Below are 20,247 nucleotides of genomic sequence, written 5' to 3' on the forward strand. Positions count from 1 at the left end.
CACATTTATTTATTGAAGAGTTATGACTGGAAAGATTTCTGTGCTAGAGCTCTCATTGGTGTAACTGCACTCAAGGTCAAAGTCTTTAAATTTTTAATGTTGCAGAAATCCATTATGATACATTAGAACATTAAAACATGCCTTTTTCCATTTTCAATGCAAAGCTCCGGTGATCGGCTGATGCCCAATACTGATATGATGCCTACTGAAAACTTCTACTGTCAAGTTCTGCAGAACCTCATAGGTGTGATAGCAATGTGCTTTAAGACAATTTGTGCCTTGTGTTCACAAAATCTGTTTCATCTTTGTTAACATAACACATTCATGGCAGAAATTATGCCACATCAACTCCAATATTGATACTTTATTATACTAGATCAGTGAAATTTTCATAAATTTATGTCACCAGTGCCTGAAGCTTACATCAGATGTCCAACAATAAGTTTAAAAAAAAAAAAAAAAAAAGATGTCACAAAAGATGTTGAACCTTAGCTCACCTCTGGTGATGGCAGCACACTGGGCACCTTTCCATCTACTGTAGTCTTCAGCAGCATGTCACCAAGGATATTCTTCAGGAGCTTAGCCATGACTGTCTGTTGTTCAATGCTGCAGTGGTTTTCAATTGTTAAAATGAGTGGGTATTCCGATGTCTAAAATGCAGTGATGGATTGAAAAAATGATTAATTAATCTAGCATGTGCCAGAGCATATCCTTGATTTGACGGAATTCCTAAATCACCTCAAAGGCGTATCTCGCCAGTGTGGAGATAACATCTTTAAATGGAATCTTGGATGTGAAAGTGTGTCCATGGTAAACAATGGGTTCTCCATTTGGGCCATCCCAGCAGTCCACCTCCACACAGCGACAGCTTCGTTTCAAAGCCCTATATACAGGAAACCAACTTTTGATTGGGTTTAATTTAAAACTTTTATAGTGAATTTTGCTATTAACTCACTATAACAGGCACACCCTTACACCAGCTCAGTCATGCAATTAGCCATTCATGTGGCAACAGCACAATGCATACAATCATGTACATACAGGTTAAAAACTTCAGGTAATGTTCACATCAAACATCAGAATGGGGAAAAAATCACTGTCAGATCTTAGTAACTGTGGCATGGTTTCTCGTGCCAGATAGGCTGGTTTGAGTATTTCAGAAACTGCTGATCTGGGATTTTCCCACACAATAGTCTCTAGATTTTACTCAGAATGGTGAGAAAAACAAAAATGTCCAGTGAATGGCTGCTCTGTGAGCAGAAACAGCTTATTGAAAAGAGAGGTCAGACAAGAATGGGCAGACTGGTATGAGCATCGTAGAGTGCTGGGGGAGAAATATGGGCACTTGAAGATTGGAAAAACATCACCTGGTATTTTCCAAACTTCAGCTGTCCAGATTCAGCAAACCTGTGCCCACTGTAGCCTTGGTCAAAGTCACTGAGATCACATTTTCTCCATCTGATGTTTGATGTGAACATTAACTGGAGCTTTTGACCTGTATCTTCATGATATTATACATTGCACTGTTGCCACATGATTGACTGATTGTATAATTGCACAAATGAACAGGAGTACAAGTGTTCCTATTAAAGTGGCCAGGAAGTGTGTATAAAAGTATATTGTGTCATTTATAAATATTCTAAGCAATATGTTTACAGTAAGTATTGATATTTCTTCCCAGTGCTATTTAAACACAATCAGCATGCAATAGTCCACTATAAATGAATAAACGTGTTTTTACTTAATGTATGCTTCCACGCTGCTCCTCCCTTTCAGCTGGTTATCTAAAAGGTATGTGTTGTGAGAGGAGGAGATGAAGTAATCATTGAGAGGCTGCGTCATATCCTGATAGAGATGCTGGTGTTCTGAGTTGAAGATGGAGCCTTCAGCAGAGGTCAGATACATCAGAAATCCATCAACTGACATGAGTTTATGGGTTTTGGCTGTTCAGAAAAACAGTGAATAGACTATCATGATGAGTTCAATAAAATCAATAAAGCACTTTGGCTAAATACATTATAAAGTGTTCTGGCTTGACAGAAGAGAAAACAATACTGCTATTTACTCTAAGCTTTTACATCAGGAAGTATGTAGCATTATGCATTATAAAGTATACAGGCTTCAAAATTTATACAAATCACTTCATTCTAACTGATTTCTAGCTTTTATTTTTCATTTGGAATATTTTCTTTATTATTTCTTTCATTTGCATTCATTTATATCACTGTAGCAAGTCACGCAAATATTAAAGCTAAGATGCCCTTGTTTGTCAGTACCAGTATCTGAGGGTTCATATTGGCGGATCAACTCAAGTGCATGTTCATGACTCCTCTCATCCTCCAGCATCTCCTCTCTAAGGAACTCCTCCAGGTCACAGTGGGAAAGCGCCTGTCCATTACTGGAGTATTCCTGGAATAACTCCAGAATTTCCTTCCTCTGTGTAAGCATTTTATAGAAGTGGACAAATTCCTCTGCATCCAGCATGCCTGTCTGGTTCATATCAGACATCTATATGAAGAAGAGTAAAGAGGGGGAAAAAAAACAAATATGGAAAACTCATCTCTACATGGTATAATAACCTTGCAGTGTGTTCTGCAAGCATTTGTTATGTAGATCTCATCTCATTATCTCTAGCCGCTTTATCCTTCTACAGGGTCCCAGGCAAGCTGGAGCCTATCCCAGCTGACTATGGGCGAAAGGCGGGGTACACCCTGGACAAGTCGCCAGGTCATCACAGGGCTGACACAGACAACCATACACACTCACATTCACACCTACGGTCAATTTAGAGTCACCAGTTAACCTAACCTGCATGTCTTTGGACTGTGGGGGAAACCGGAGCACCCGGAGGAAACCCACGTGGACACGGGGAGAACATGCAAACTCCGCACAGAAAGGCCCTCGCTGGCCACGGGGCTCGAACCCGGACCTTCTTGCTGTGAGGCGACAGCGCTAACCACTACACCACCGTGCCGCCTGTTATGTAGATGGATTTTATTTTTAGACACCATTTAGCAACCTCACAGCTGCCTTTGACACTGTACATCATGAGATACTCATTTCCAGACTATCTTCTTTTGGTATTACTGGCTTAGCTTTAGCCTGGTTTCAGTCATATCTAGCAAACAGGCAACAGTTTATTTCTATTGGTGTTCATAAATCATCCACTGCTATTGTTGCTCAAGGTGTGCCTCAGGGTTCTGTCCTTGGTCCCCTTCTTTTTATATGTTTCTCCTATAGGCCTGATTATTCGTTACCATGGCCTTAACTTTCATTGTTATGCTGATGACATCCAAATCTCCATCACTACCACCCCTTCCATAGCCTCTGTTCAGCTGCTAAGGACTTGCATCACTGACCTTAAGAAATGGCTGCATAAGAACTGCCTTAAACTTAATGCTAGCAAAACGGAGGTTCTATTAGTAGGTACCAAAAGACAGGTTCTGAACTTCTCCAGTTTTACTATTGATGTTGATGGTGTGTCTATTAGTCCTTCCCAAGTTATAAAAAACCTTGGAGTTCTCTTTGACTCCACCCTTATGTTTGAACCCCATCTTAAACTAATTACTAAGAATGCTTTCTTTCACCTCCACAATATTGCACGTCTCCGCCCTTTTCTCTTGGAAACTGATGCCAAAATGTTGGTCAGTGCGTTTATTTTTTCTCATCTTTACTGCAATTCTCTCTTTTATGGTCTCCCTGCCACATTGCTCAATCGCCTGCAGTACATCCAAAATTCAGCAGCAAGAGTCCTCACACTCACCAAGCACATTGCTCACATCACTCCTGTTTTACAGCAACTGCATTGGTTGCCAATTATTTCTCGGATCAAATACAAAATCTTGCTTTTAACCTAAAAAGCTCTTCATGGTTTTGCCCCTTCCTATCTCTGTGAGCTAATTCATTTGTACTGTCCCTCCCGCTCCCTCAGATCTTCTGTCTGTGGACTTCTGACTGTTCCACGTTTTAAACTGGCATCTATGGGTGGCAGATCATTCAGTGTTGCTGCTCCTAAACTTTGGAACTCGTTACCACAATCACTTCGTGACTGTTCCACTCTCTCTTCTTTCAAAGCTAACTTGAAAACTTTTCTCTTTACCTCACACTACTCTTCCTAGTGTGGTCTTTTTGGGGGGGTAACTCCTGTGTAAAGTGTCCTTGGGTTTGTGAAAGGCGCTATATAAATTGAACTTATTATTTAGATTATGACAGTGATGTGCTAAGTGTCGGTGTTGTAGTGGTTAGCACTGTTGCCTCACAGCAAGAAGGTCCGGATTCGAGCCCCGTGGCCGACAAGGGCCTTTCTGTGTGGAGTTTGCATGTTCTCCTCATGTATGCATGGGTTTCCTCCGGGTGCTCCGGTTTCCCCCACAGTCCAAAGACATGCAGGTTAGGTTAACTGGTGACTCTAAATTGACCGTAGGTGTGAATGTGAGTGTGAATGGTTGTCTGTGTCGGCCGAATCCCATTTCACCCCTTGGACCAACCCCTTGGCCCTTCCCCTCCATTTTGCGCGTTCACGTGAAGGGGTAGGGGTATCCCAATCCCAGTTAACGCGGAGGGGTAGGGGAAGGGGTAGGGCTTCTGTACCCCTCCAAACGGAGATTTTCCTGGAGCTGACTCCGAACGAAGGGGTTTGAGTGATTTCCCACAATGCCATGCGGATTTCAGCGAGATTTCATGCGGATTTCAGAAAAAGATGGCGGTTCCCGCGGCGAAAGATTGTCATAAATGTATTTTCTCCATTATTTACGTGTTTTAAGTTGTTATCCAGAGGAAACATGCCGCTTGATTCGCTTTCGAGCTGAGAATGAGCAGTGATTTCTGAAATCCAAGCTGCTGCTAAAAAGCTTTGGGAGTGAGTATTGTTTTCGGTTGCTTGACTGCGTACGTTTTGTTCTGTTATTCTCTCTTTTATTGTTTACATGAGTGTTCTGACACCTCATTCTGTCGGATGTGGTGCACGAAGCGCCAAAGATATCCCATTCAGTGGTGTTAGTTAACAAATCACACCCTGCCAGCAGAGATTTCTGGTTCTGGCTCTGACTGTAGCGGCTGGTCGCAGCCAATGACGCATTTGGTCGCGTTTTGCTAACGTAAACGCTGACGGAGGTATGCGATGACGTATGCGATCGTTGAAGGGCTATCCCAATACGTAGGGGTTGAATTTCAAGCCCTATCCCTTGTAGCTCAGTTTCAAGGGGAAGGGCCAAGGGGAAGGGGGAGGGGAAGGGGTAGGGGTAGAAATTAGAATTGGGATTGGGCCTATGTGTCAGCCCTGTGATGACCTGGCGACTTGTCCAGGGTGTACCCCGCCTTTCGCCCGTAGTCAGCTGGGATAGGCTCCAGTTTGCCTGGGACCCTGTAGAACAGGATAAAGCGACTAGAGATAATGAGATGAGATGTGCTAAGTGTATTAAGGAGCAGGGAGTATTGTTAAAGGACAATATGACAAGGTGATGTGATGGACCCCAATGTTCATATGTTTTATCCAATTACATTTAATGTTGCCTCACATCCATAAAACAAGCTATAAACAGTTATTCCCAAATTTAACCTTCTTTTGTTTACTCTCTTGTGAAGCTTGACATGTTAGACAAACTGCAAATTCCTTCACAGTGAAGACTGAAATATTTACAGATATACATACATCTGACTTTTAAAAAGCTCTGACACTCAAGATCCTTTCTATAAAACATAAATACATGCTCAGTCTATTCACAGAAAAAAATCACCATGTCACCCGAACACAAGAAGAAGGTGGTTCGGGATGAACTCAAGGCCATGCTCGAAATGGGCATAATCAAGGAGTCCCACAGTGACTGGAGCAGCCCAGTGGTCCTGGTTCCCAAGACCGATGGGTCGGTTCAGTTCTGTGTGGACGATAGAAAGGTCAATGCTATGTCTAAATTTGACGCATACCCAATGCCTCGCATTGATGAGTTGCTTGATCGGTTAGGCACTGCTCGCTTTTATTCGACACTTGATCTGACGAAGGGATATTGGCAGATCCCCTTGACGCCTCTATCCCAAGAGAAAACGGCCTTTTCCACACTGTTTGGATTACATCAATTTGTCATGCTCCCTTTTGGGTTATTTGGGGTGCCCGTTATGTTCCAGTGGCTCATGGACAGGGACCTCTGCCTTCACGCTGCCTATGCGGCTGCATACCTAGATGACATAATAATCTACAGCTATGATTAGCGGCGGCACCTGGAACATCTGAGGGCCGTTCTAAATTTGCTGAGGCACGTGGGTCTCACAGCTAACCCAAAAAAGTGTGCAATTGGGCGGGTGGAAGTACGGTATCTGGGGTTCCACTTGGGTCATGGGCAGGTGTGTCCCCAAATTAACAAGACTGCAGCAATTGCAGCCTGCCCAAGGCCCAAGACCAAAAAGGGGGTGAGACAGTTCCTGGGGCTGGCTGGCTGACTATTATCGTAGGTTTATACCTAATTATTCGGATGTCACCAGCCAGTTAACCGATCTCACTAAAAAGGGGGCTCCAGATCCGGTCCAGTGGACGGAGCAGTGCCAACAGGCTTTCTTTGAGGTAAAAGCTGCACTGTGTGGGGGGCCACTTTTGCACTCCCCTGACTTCTCTCTCCCCTTTATTTTACAGACTGATGCATCGGACAGAGGGCTGGGGGCCCATTTTGTCCCAGAAGGTGGAGGACAAGGAGCACCCCGTGCTGTACATCAGCCATAAGCTCTTGATACGTGAAAGCAAGTACAGCACCATTGAAAAGGAGTGCCTGGTCATCAAGTGGGCGGTCCTCGCCCTCCGATACTACCTGCTGGGGCGCCCTTTCACCCTCTGTTCGGACCATGCGCCCCTCCAGTGGCTCCACCGCATGAAGGATGCCAATGCGCGGATCACCTGTTGGTATCTCGCCTGTACATACTGTATGAAGAAGGGAGAACTGAACGTAGGCTACATGCTGACTTTTAACCTCAAATGACAGGCCCAGTCACCTAAAGAGATTTGGTAAAAGAAAAAAGTCAGCATTCTAATGCGAAGGATGTACCTGCTTTCTTGCCACTAACAGGTTGAAACGAGGAAGACAGGGTGACAAGGCCACTCGGAGCATGTTTTCTGAGTTGAGCCTGTTTCGGTATTTTGTCTTTGTGGCTGTCAAATGTGAAAATGCAGTCTCGCAAAGGTATGTTGAATGGAAAGGCATCAGTGTTTTCACTGTCATCTCACTCAGCTGGGGATATTCATCGCAACAGAAGTTTATCCTGCACCACAGGTGGCAGAGCGCTCGTTTCTGGGTTGGTGAACAGATCTCTTACCCATTGCTTTTCCGTGAGATTGGATTTTGAGGGGAAGTATGAATCAAAATGACGCAGTGTTTCGGTAAGGAGTTGCGCGATCACTGCTGGCAGCTGTCCCAAACCCACACCTTCATCAGCCAGAGATGACAGACAGCCAAACATGTCAAACACACCTCTATTAACTCTGTTGGTCCAGACTGAGAGCTTCTTTTTGAAAGCCATGATTTTATCATTGGCTTGAAAAATGTCACATGCTTGGCCTTGGATCGACAGGTTTAGCATATTGAAATGGTCCAGGATGTCAGAAAGATAAGCTACCTTTATAAGCCAAGACTGATCTTGCAGGTGATCAGCAAGATTGGACTGTTTATTTGTCAAGAATGCCTCAACCTCATGCCTCAACTCATACACTCTGTTCACCACTTTACCCCATGACAGCCAATGAACCTCAGAGTGCAAGAGCAGATGAACATGATCTGCACCCATCTCATCACACAGAGCTGTAAATAGGCGGGAATTTGTCGGATTGGCCTGAATGAAGTTCACTATTTTGACCACTTGATTTAAAACTTCATGAAGCTCTGTGGACAGGCGTTTAGTGGCAAGTACCTCTTGATGAATAACACAGTGCGTTGCCTGCACTGATGGTGAAATGGCTTTTACCCGAGCAACAACTCCGTTGTGCCTGCCGGTCATAGCCGCTGCCCCATCTGTGCAGACACCGATGCAACGCCCCCATATCAACCCATGCCCAGAGATGTACCCATCAAGCATACGGAATATTTCTCCAGCGGTTGTGGTCCCTGGAAGCACCTTACAAAACAAAAAATCCTCATGAAACTGGCCCTCATTAGTATATCTGATGTAGACCAGAAGCATAGCCAAGTTAGAGAGCTCCGTGGTCTCATCCAATTGAATGGCAAACCAGTCAGATGACTTTGCCCTTTCTAAAATTTGCATTTCGATGTCTGCTGCCATATCATCAAGTCGACGATAGACCATGTCATTTGACAGAGGAATCTCTTTTACTTTGGCTGCAGCAGCTGGACCAAACACCTCACTACAAGTAGTAACAATCGAAGGCATAATTAGCTTCTCCCCAATTGTGAAGCCTGACATTTGGAAATGTGGTGTGAAATCATGTATGATGCCTTTGTTAGCTTTTCATTCTCGGTCAAATTACTTTTCAACACTTTAGTTTGGGTGGCCAATTCATTACGTTTTCTTCTGAAAAAATCCTCTGATTTATCCTTGAGATGCGAATGTTTAGTTTCCAAATGTCGGCGTAATTTGGATAGCTTCATAGGTTCGTTGCTTAGCATGGTTTGGCAGATAACACAGATTGGTTTCGGGGGACAACTAGCACTTGAAATAAAGCCGAATTGTATGTATGAAGGGTCGTAATTGTGAGTGAATGGGCGATATTTTTTTGCCTCTGGCTCATGTTGTGTATCTGCACTGTCAGATGGGTGCTTTCCAAAGAAGAGTAGCTTGCTTTGAACATGCCATGATATTGCTCTCATGAAGCATGTGTGTGCGAATGACTGGACTTGGGACAGAATGAATGAATAAGTGCAAGTGTGCAACCTCGCGCAGGCGGAACGCTTAACATTCTAGAATGGGGGGCGGGACTTAAGCTACGTGGCACACAGTGACAAAAGCACTGACAGCAGAGCCAGCCAATAACTCTTCTACATAATCTGATTGACAGTGACCAGTAGTTTGAAATTATAATAGTGACTACTAGTGCAGAGGCAGGCTTGCAGACCAATGGTAATCTTCTCACGGACCGGTACCGGTCCACGGCCCATAGATTGAGAAACACCGCCTTAGAGAGTTCACGCTGGGAGACAAAGTGCTCGTATTATTGCCCATGTCGAGTTCTAAATTAATCGCCAAGTGGCAAAGACCCTTTGAGGTCACACGGCAAGTCGGGGACATCGACTATGAGGTGAGGTGAGCAGATAGGGGCGGGGCATTGCAAATCTACCACCTCAACCTTTCAAAACACTGGAATGAGGGGGTCCCCGTGGCGTTGGCATTGATAGTTCCAGAGAAGGCGGAGCTGGGGCCGGAGGTAAAAAAGGTAACATCTCAAGACACTCTGGTCCCCTGTGGAGACCACCTCTCAGCGACCCAACTCACGGAGGTAGCCAAATTGCAGGAGGAATTTTTCGACGTGTTCTCACACCTACCCGGCCGCACCCACCTCATAGAACACCACATTGTGACGCCCCCGGGGGTGGTGGTGCATAGCCGCCCTTACCGCCTACCTGAACACAAAAAAAAGTGGTCTAGGATAAACTCAAGGCCATGCTCGAGATGGGCATAATCGAGGAGTCCCACAGTGACTGGAGCAGCCCAGTAGTCCTGGTTCCCAAGACCAACGGGTCAGTTCGGTTTTGTGTGGACTATAGAAAGGTCAACGTGGTGTCTAAATTTGACGCATACCCAATGCCTTGTATTGATGAGTTGCTCAATTGGTTAGGCGCGGCTCACTTTTATTCGACACTGGATCTAACAAAGGGATATTGGCAGATCCCCCTGGCTCCTCTATCCCGAGAGAAAACAGCCTTTTCCACACCGTTTGGATTACACCAATTAGTCACGCACCCTTTTGAGTTGTTTGGGGCTCCCGCTACATTCCAGCGGCTCATGAACAGGGTCCTCCGCCCTCACGCTGCCTACGTGCCCACATATCTTGACAATATAATAATCTACAGCCACGATTGGCCACGGCACCTAGAACATCTGGGGACTGTTCTAAAGTCACTGAGGCATGCGGGCCTCACAGCTAACCCGAAAAAGTGTGCAATTGGGTGGGTGGAAGTACGGTATCTGGAGTTCCGCTTGGGTCATGGCCAGGTGCGTCCCCAAATTAACAAGATTGCAGCAATTGCGGCCTGCCCAAGGCCCAAGACCAAAAAGGGGGTGAGACAGTTCCTGGGGATGGCTGGCTATTATCATAGGTTTATACCTAATTATTTGGAAGTCACCAGCCCTTTAACCAATCTCACTAAAAAGGGGGCTCCCGATCCGGTCCAGTGGACAGAGCAGTGCCAGCAGGCATTCTCTAAGGTAAAAGGTGCACTGTGTGGGGGGCCACTTTTGCACTCCCCTGACTTCTCTCTCCCCTTTATTTTACAGACTGATGCATTGGACAGAGGGCTGGGGGCCGTTTTGTCCCAGAAGGTGGAGGATGAGGAGCGCCCTGTGCTGTACAACAGCCAGAAACTCTTGATGTGTGAAAGCAGGTACAGCACAATTGAGAGAGAGTGCCTGGCCATCAAGTGGGCAGTCCTTGCCCTCCAATACTACCTGCTGGGGCGCCCTTTCGCTCTCCATTCAGACCACGCACCCCTCCAGTGGCTCCACTGCATGAAGGATGCCAGTGCATGGATCACCCATTGGTATCTGACCTTCCAGCCATTTAAGTTCGAGGTGGTCCACAGGCCAGGGGTGCAGATGGTGGTATTGGACTTCCTGTCCCGTTGGGGGGGGGGGGGGAGTCTGCTTCAGGCCGGACGGCTCCCCGGCCTGAGTCGGGCGGTGGGGGGTATGTGGCAACTGGGCATGGCCAAGCGACAGTTTGTGAATGGAGGGCGGGGTCAGGGAAGGTAAGTGGCTAAGTCATTACGCCTGGTGTCATTTGTGGGTGGGTGGGTGTGTTTGTTTGTCACAGAGATTGAGCATAAAAAGAGAGGGAGAGCAGAGAAGAGGAGCTCCCCGACCCCAAGCATGTGTGTGACTGCATGAATGAATGAATGAATGAATGAATGAATGAAGCTGAAAAGCCAAAATAAAGTGTGTATGTGAACATCAACTCTCACCTGCCGTGCTTCTGTGCTCCACCCACATCAGGAACTGTTACGGATACTTCGCACTGACTATGTGTGAGGGAGAGGCTTAAGTAGTGTAGTCAATTAACAGAGTTAACGAGAGTCAGCTGAATCTAATAGGAGGGAGATGGGGACGTTGTGAACTTTGAGTGCTGTAGTCCTTGGAAGCCATGTTTGTAGTTTGTTCAGTGCTTTGGCTCACAACACCATTACTGACAGCAACAAAATATGGAATAAAAGTATTTGATGGTAAGAACATATCTTTTTTATTTTTCAAGAATTATTTTAGCATTTTTCACAAATTGCTACTGTCATTTTGCCAGTTTGTTTACATTCTAAGCGGAAATTATCTTGTCAGACATTTTGTATAAAGTTTTTATTCATCGAATTTGCAAAAAATAAAAATGCTCTGTTTCTCAAAATCCATTGAATGTGGATAGAATAAAACAGTTATTCCACTCAATCTCATCGTACATGGCTTGTAGTCGACTTAGCGCTACGCGCCTCGTCGGCTATCAGCTCGTGTATGACTCGATTTTGTGGAATAACTATTAAATATTATTTCTTATGTTTAATAAAATAGAAATAAATTTTAAGCATGTCATATTTCCTCACCGTGAAAAGAGTATTTGCATGGAGCTCATTCATAGCTATGTTCATAAGCTTTAGCAGTTTTTGAACCTCCTTAAAGCTTATCCTTCCATCTTTGTTTTTGTCTGCTCTAATAAACAAATCAGAGATCCATCTGAGTAGAGAGCTTGTTCAAGGAAAACAATTTCATCTTTCTTATGATATTTATACTCAATCTTGGAATTTTTGAATGGTGTCCATTCAACATGACTGTGCCTCGGCCAAACATACCAAAAAAGAAATGAATATTAAGTGGCCATATAAAGGATACTGGTCAAGTTTTTCACACTCATCCATATTCTGCAGGTTCTCTATGAGCATCCGCATGCCCTGAATCCAAGCCTGGGCTTCTTCAGCTGATGAGGCCACAAGGTCCAGGTTCTTACGGCGGCCACGAAACACCAGTGTGAAGCAACATTCTGGAGGGAATTCATCTGGCATATTGAGGAACACTTCAGACTGATGGCCCTCTTGCACTGCCTCTACATCACCTGCAGAGACTGGGAGAATAGCACATTTATATTTACTAATTTGGCTGAGTAAAGTGAACTGAGCATCCATCCATCCATTCATCTATCCATTATCCATAACAGCTTATCCTGTGCAGGGACACGGGCAAGCTGGAGCCTATCCCAGCTGACTATGGGGAAGGTGAATGGAGCAGATGAAGGTTATTTCTCAAGAGTCCAGCTGCCAGTTTAGCAGAACTCACAAACTGCCAACTTGGCAGAACTCACAATCTACTGATCTGTATCCCAAAGTCTTTACTACACACCCACCATCCTGAGCCAACTTCCATTTTTTATAGCTGCATGTATAGCCTCACCAATAAAACATACATTGTTGTACCATGGTAGGTTTCGGAAAGTTCACAGTAAACTCAGACAGTGTTAAATTACATTCTTCAGTTTACATTACATATTGTCGTAATCAGAGATTAAATTAAGATTAGGGGGTGGGGGAGAGATAGTCCCTCTTTAACTGCCAACAATATAGGAACAATGCTGTCTAATTTCAATGTTATTAAATGCAGTTTTCAACAATGGTATAAGGAAATGTCACTGAGGTCTTCGAATCAATTGGCCAGAACATTCTGTTTTCCTTGTTTTGCAGATCTATGAGAAGTAATACAGTAAAGTAGCAAAATGAAAATTTTTTTTGCTTTAATAATAAATCCACGATCTCACAGCAAGAAGGTCCTGGGTTCAAGCCCAGTGGCCGGCGGGGCCTTTCTGTGTAGAGTTTGCATGTTCTCCCTGTGTCTGCGTGTGTTTCCTCCGGGTGCTCCGGTTTCCCCCACAGTCGAAAGACATGCAGGTTAGGTTAATTGGTGGCTCTAAATTGACTGTAGGTGTGAATGTGATTGTGAATAGTTGTTTGTCTCCGTGCCAGCCCTGAGATAACCTGGCGACTTGTCCAGGGTGTACCCCACCTCTCGCCCATAGTCAGCTAGGATAGGCTCCAGCTTGCCTGTGACCCTGTAGAACAGGATAAGCGGCTACAGATAATGGATGGATGGATGGATGGATGGATAATAAATCCACAGAACATACTCAGCAGTTACTAATGGCTGACAAAAGTTACATTTTACAGTTGTGAAATAAAATTATTTCACAGTCATGCTCTACATTAAGGTTCACTTAACCAAGACTATTTACTGCACTGGTTAACATTAATAAACATTGAACTTCATTATTAATAAACTACAGTATAAATAATGATAAATTAAGTTAACATATATGCTTACTGATATTTTTCTAAATGTCAACTACATGCATGTGCACAGTCAATATTTCTTGCATTCATGACTTAAAATAAGTCTTTAACTTATTTACATTAACTTAAATTAAATTATAGCATGTTACTAAATGATAATCAATTGAAATTAGGGCTCTACTGGCACCTACCCATCATTTATTATTATCACCATTTATTATACCATGCCATAATTTACATTTGTATCATATTAACACACCAGAGCTAATTCATATAAAGTTCATACTAAACAAAGGTTGGGACAGCCTACCCCACCACATTTGATAGTTATATAATGTGCAATGCTGTTATAGATAGATAGATAGATAGATAGATAGATAGATAGATAGATAGATAGATCATTAAAAATAGTTGTACAGTTTTGGTTGTGGAAAAAAACAATGAAAGCAACACCTTTTGGGCCTCCTAATTTATTATTATTATTATTATATGTAATACATATCGACACTAATCTACATTAATCCCTATGAATCCAGCAGTAAGCCATGATGGTTTTCAGCACACATACTAATAATAACCTTTCTTGCTGAGGAAAATTTGATATGCCCTGTTAGTACCTACAGGTTGAATAAGAGTTAATTGCCCAGCTGGATTTGTACATGATGGTCTTGCCATCATCCTGCAGTTTGTAGTGGCGGTGTCTTTTCCACATGTAAGAAGTTGCTTTTCTCAGGAGACTTCCAGACTTCATGATGTCAAGATTGGCATTACTCTGAACAGCTGAAAGAGTATGGCACAAAATACATCCATAAATAATATTTGACACTTCACATTACTTATATTATTGGATCAATAATGCCAAAAAAAGAAAGATAATGAATGAGATGGCCTTTTGTGGAACAAACTTACAGACTTTCTGTGGATATTCCATTTCCCAGATATGAAGTATCTGTAGGCATTAACATACAGTCATCAACATTCATACTTATATTGTAAATTCTGTCACATTGGTAATGCAAATTTAAATTAGTATGACTACATAGTCAACAGGAGGACACATAATGACAACTTTAAGCTATGTTGTCAAAGGGTTTTCAAGGGTAAAGGAATTACTCCTGATTATTTATTTATTATTCTATATACAGTTTATCTACAGTTTAGCTTCGGGCGCCATCTTGTTTTCTGCTTTTTTGGTGACCACCCACTCTCATCCCTGAGTATTGTAGTCTAAACCAGTGATGTACCGTATAAACTTTCAGTTTTGTTCTAAGTGAAAATCCCTTTGCCTTCCATATAGTCCTCAGCATGCCAAATGCCTGTCTGGCTTTAAAAATTCTAGCGCTGATGTCCGCCTCTGTTCCTCCTGTGTTGTTAACAGTACTGCCTAAGTATTTAAACACATCCACAACTTTGATGTCTTTTTCATTGATCTGTACAGTGCCCCCTTGCCTGGTTTTAATTTTCATTAACTTTATTTTGTCTACATATCCTGCAACTTGTGTGTCAATAGTGCTATATCGTCCGTGAAATCCAGATCTTCTAATCTCTCCATAAGCTTCCATTGGATGCCTCTTTTCACTGTGCCACATGATTCCCAGGTTACCCAGTCCAGTGCGACAAGAAAAAGTAATGGTGACAATAGACACCCTTCTTGTACACCCATATCCATAAAGAACTCTCTAGAGAGGTCATTCCTGTGAATGGCTCTCATTGCAAAACCCTTGTAGAATGTCTACCACTTGAACGACTTTGTATGGAACTCCGTAATGTCTTAAAAACATCCACAAAACTGTCCCATCCAGACTATCGAATGCTTTCTGAAAGTCAATAAAATTCACATAAACTGAGGACTGCCACTCTACTTGCTGTTCTATGATGATACATAGTGTTGCAATTTGGTCTACACAACTCCTTCCTTGTCTAAGTGCAGGCTGCTCTTCCCTCAATTTCATATCCAGCTTGCTTTTCATTCTTTCCAGTATTATTCTGCTTATTACTTTACTGACTACATTCAACATTACACTGACAACATTCAACCCCATTCCAATTGGGTCATTCCATGTCAATTCACACACCCTCCCCAGTGACACCTCTTCAATTTGCCTGATATTTATTTTATTAGTGCCTTATGATGTCAAAAGAAAGAATCCAAAATTTTAGCTTCCTAGCTGGAACGGTTTTTGAATTTTGGCCCTTCAAAGTTTGGGTGCCACGCCCACTTTTGGGGTCCAGGAATTGTACACTTAATTTGCAAGCATTTTTGGAGGCCCATATCTTTTGTTCTAAGGGTTATATAGACCTGTAAATTGCTATATCTATGTATTCTGGCCCTGTCTATCTGATTCTGCACCTAAAAATAGCACAAGTTTACTAACTTTAGAGATATTAACCCCTTAAAAGTGGATTTTTTTAATGACAATTTTTTTTTTGACATTTCACGGGTCCATATCTTGGAAAGTTTTTTGTGTTGATAGGGTTTAAACTGATTTATCATCATATTTGGGAACTCTACTGTGTACTTAGATAGTTTCAGAGCACTCAGAGGTTTGGTGGGGGTACAGGAGGGCCCCAAATATGGCTTCGGGACAAAATTACCGTTTGGTACATCCTACTTCAGGCCATTAGTTGGCCATGTGGGCACATGATGACTGGAATGAGCCTTTAACCCTATCAACAGACACCTTTTATCAAACTTTTAAGCCAATAAAAACTTTGATTATCCAACTCCTTCAATATAAACTAAGCATTTGTATATGGTACTATTTTTGCATATTTTCTGGAAAATCCTAATTCGGGAAAGTAGGTCAACTGTTGTTTTGACTGCCTATTCATGTTTAAGGTAGTAAAAGCACACCCATATAGTGATTTTAATCTATGGGAAGATTATTTATACCCAATACCCCATTAGTTATATTGACAATTACAAGGGATAAACCCTTTCCCGGCTGTTTCACGATGCTGGTTTTTTTTACATTTGACACCTTTCCCTGTATCCAACCAAACTCTGACCACTATACACTTAATAGTTAAATGCATCTTTCAAACAGGAATGGGAAAGATGCAAACAAGGGGATGATCCCAAGAAAAACATCCTGGTTGCTTTACTATATTTGTTCTGACATCCGATCTGGAAGTTAAACCTAAACTCATCAGGTTTTTTTTTTTTTTCAAGAAAAGGGGAAGGGGCCCCTAGCCACTCATGTGGGGAAAATTAGCATATCAATTAGTAAAAAGGGGAAATTTTTATTTATATATATATATGGCAGCACGGTGGTGTAGTGGTTAGCGCTGTCGCCTCACAGCAAGAAGGTCCGGGTTCGAGCCCCGTGGCCGGCGAGGGCCTTTCTGTGTGGAGTTTGCATGTTCTCCCCGTGTTCGCGTGGGTTTCCTCCGGGTGCTCCGGTTTCCCCCACAGTCCAAAGACATGCAGGTTAGGTTAACTGGTGACTCTAAATTGATTGTGAGTGTGAATGGTTGTCTGTGTCTATGTGTCAGCCCTGTAATGACCTGGTGACTTGTCCAGGGTGTACCCCACCTTTCGCCCGTAGTCAGCTGGGATAGGCTCCAGCTTGCCTGCGACCCTGTAGAACAGGATAAAGCGGCTAGAGATAATGAGATTTTATATATATATATATATATATATATATATATATATATATATATATAATTTGACATCATAAGGCACTAAGAAAATAAAAATAAGGCAAATTGAAGAGGTGTCACTGGGGAGGTTTTGGGCATTTGTGTGAATTGACATGGAATGACCCAATTACCACAAATGCTCAAATCTCCCTTCTTTGATATTTTTACCAATAGCCCTTCCTTCCAGTCTTTAGGGACCTTTTCTTCTCACCAGATGACATTTAAAAACTTATACAACATATCCACTGATGAATCTCCCCCTGCTTTAAGGCACCTGGAATAGATAACATACAGTGTCTTGCAAAAGTATTCATCCCCCTTCATGTTTGTCCTGTTTTGTCACATTACAAGCTGGAATTAAAATGGATTTTGGGGGGTTAGCACCATTTGATTTACATAACATGCCTACCACTTTAAAGGTGAAAATTGTTGTTTTATTGTGACACAAACAATAATTAAGATGAAAAAAAAAAAACAGAAGTCTGGAATGTGCATAGGTATCCCCCCTCCCCCTCCCAAAAAAGGCAATACATTGTAGAGCCACCTTTTGCTGCAATTACAACTGCAAGTCACTTGGGGTACGCCTCTATTAGCTTAGCACATCTAGCCACTGGGATTTTTGCCCATTTTTCAAGGCAAAATTGCTCCAACTCCTTCAAGTTAGATGGGTTGCATTACACACATCACATCACATTATCTCTAGCCGCTTTATCCTTCTACAGGGTCGCAGGCAAGCTGGAGCCTATCCCAGCTGACTACGGGCGAAAGGCGGGGTACACCCTGGACAAGTCGCCAGGTCATCACAGGGCTGACACATAGACACAGACAACCATTCACACTCACATTCACACCTACGGTCAATTTAGAGTCACCAGTTAACCTAACCTGCATGTCTTTGGACTGTGGGGGAAACCGGAGCACCCGGAGGAAACCCACGCGGACACGGGGAGAACATGCAAACTCCGCACAGAAAGGCCCTCGCCGGCCCCGGGGCTCGAACCCAGGACCTTCTTGCTGTGAGGCGACAGCGCTAACCACTACACCACCGTGGGTTGCATTAGTGTACAGTAATCTTCAAGTTATGCCACAGATTCTCAACTGGATTGAGTTCAGGGCTTTGATTAGGCCATTCCAAGACATTTCAATGTTTGCCTTTAAACCACTCCAGTGTAGCTTTAGCAGTATGTTTAGGGTCATTGTCCTGCTGGAACGTGAACCTTTGTCCCAGTTTCAAACCTCTGGCCGACTCAAACAGGTTTTCCTCCAGAATTGCCCTGTATTTAGTGCCACTCATCTTTACCTTCAGTCCTGACCAGTTTTCCTGTCCCTACAGATGAAAAATATCCCCACAGAGCATGATGCTGCCAATACCATGCTTCAATGTAGGAATGGTGTTCTCAGGGTATTGGGTTTGCGCCACACATGGCATTTCCCATGACAGCCAAAAAGATAAATTTTAGTCTCATTTGACCAGAGAATCTTCTTCAATGTGTTTGGGAAATCTGCCACATGCTGTTGGGCAAATTCCAACTCTTTTCTGGCCACTTGTTGGGTTCGCCCAGAAAGAGACCCTGGATTCCTTCGTGAATGCCTTTCCCTCGGGCCCGAGGTAGACAAATCAACAGCTCGAACACAGACAAGGGAACACGTGAGAGTTGTTCACATGTCAGTTTATTCGCTCAGTCACTTCGTCAGAATGAAAACATTTGTGTGAATGTCTTATAGTGTTGCTGTGTTTATGTTTTGTCTTCGTGTGTGTGTGTGTGTCTATGGGTGTGTGTCTATGTAGAAGTGTGTAAGGTACAGTAAGATGTTATGTCTGATTCTTCGTGGAATAGTTTGGAATGTATAAACATAGATAATGTTTAATGTTTGCCTACGAAGAAGGTAAAAAAAAACACTAGTTTGCACAGAAAGGATCTTACTAATTCTTAATAATTAACATGAATAATTCTTAACACATGAATGTGTGGTCAGTCAGTAAATTACATCTTGATTATCTTGATTCCATCAACATAAGTAAAATAACAAATAACAATCAGCTCTTAATAATGAATGTTATAAGAGAATAAACATAAAAAAAATAAGAACAACTTAACCACAAGAACAATGAGAATATGTCTGAAAGAGAGAGAACACTACTAACAGGATTAAACTTATAACTAAATTAGGTTAATGCTCTTAAACTAAAAATCCTTAGAATCATGAGATCTTAATTATAATTATAATGTCATTATGAAACTAATCTAGAACTATGAAACTAACATTAATCACGGAATGTATTCATTAATTACGGGATCTATAAAACTAATATTAATCATTACCATAGTATATTTCAATATATTTCAGTGTATTTCATAACCTTTATGAAGCCATGACCTAAGATTCAACTGAATGAATAAGCATAATCATGAACTTTAATTCTACTATTTCTGAGTGTGGTATGAGTCGATCTGACACTAAAACAGACCTTCAGACACTTCTCTGTTCAAAATACACATTCATAAACAAAATGTTCCCAAACAATGTCCAGCCGGACCTAAGGTCATTTCAAACTAAATTTTAACACAGAATAAGCTAAGAATCACTATTTCACTAAACTTACATATACCTACATGTATCCTGATTTAACCTACTGATTCATATTCTGATCATAATCTACCGTAAAATACCAAATAATAGCCCGGGCGATTATTTGTCTCAATCACGTAAGAGACCCGGCGCGTATTAGAGACTAGGCGGCTATTTGGAACAGGCGATTAATTCCTTCTTCACAAACACCTTCCCCAAAATCTACCTCAAAACGGAGGAAAAAAATCATTCTCAGATAGGCCTACTTTTAACCAGTATAACTTACAGTTTGTTTAGAGTTAGATTACAGATAGCACGGTGCCGACTTCGGGGAATTTTGAAGACGCAGAATGCATCTTCGCATGGCACAGTCGGGGTGGATAAAGGATAAATCACACACCTTTTCCTGTTAATGACTAGATAAGCGCATGCTTTACAAAATAATCAAGAAACCACACCATTGTCTGTGCACAGCACTGTGATTTAATTACTCTGCAAAGTTATGGTCACTTGCTATCACCCTCACCCATGCAGCCTCCACCCTTTGCGCTTCGCGATGTCTGTCAATCTG

The 20,247-nt window shown here is 42.6% G+C and overlaps 1 protein-coding gene across 3 annotated transcripts in view; it reads right to left on the reverse strand.

Moving 5' to 3' along the window:
- Window positions 1-20,247, reverse strand: part of plcd4b (phospholipase C, delta 4b) — a 45,077-nt gene that overhangs the window by 13,650 nt on the left and 11,180 nt on the right. For all 3 annotated transcript variants that reach the window (XM_060930250.1, XM_060930252.1, XM_060930251.1), the window contains exons 2-9: window positions 14,373-14,412; window positions 14,085-14,243; window positions 12,019-12,247; window positions 11,733-11,862; window positions 2,277-2,508; window positions 1,742-1,943; window positions 739-883; window positions 498-650 (exon numbers count right to left, since the gene is read on the reverse strand). In XM_060930250.1, the coding sequence (XP_060786233.1) occupies window positions 498-650; window positions 739-883; window positions 1,742-1,943; window positions 2,277-2,508; window positions 11,733-11,862; window positions 12,019-12,247; window positions 14,085-14,243; window positions 14,373-14,394 (1,272 nt within the window). In that variant the 5' untranslated portion in view covers window positions 14,395-14,412. The remainder of the gene's footprint in view (window positions 1-497; window positions 651-738; window positions 884-1,741; window positions 1,944-2,276; window positions 2,509-11,732; window positions 11,863-12,018; window positions 12,248-14,084; window positions 14,244-14,372; window positions 14,413-20,247) is intronic.

Source organism: Neoarius graeffei, chromosome 9 (assembly GCF_027579695.1).
Source record: "Neoarius graeffei isolate fNeoGra1 chromosome 9, fNeoGra1.pri, whole genome shotgun sequence".
Lineage (NCBI taxonomy): Eukaryota > Metazoa > Chordata > Actinopteri > Siluriformes > Ariidae > Neoarius > Neoarius graeffei.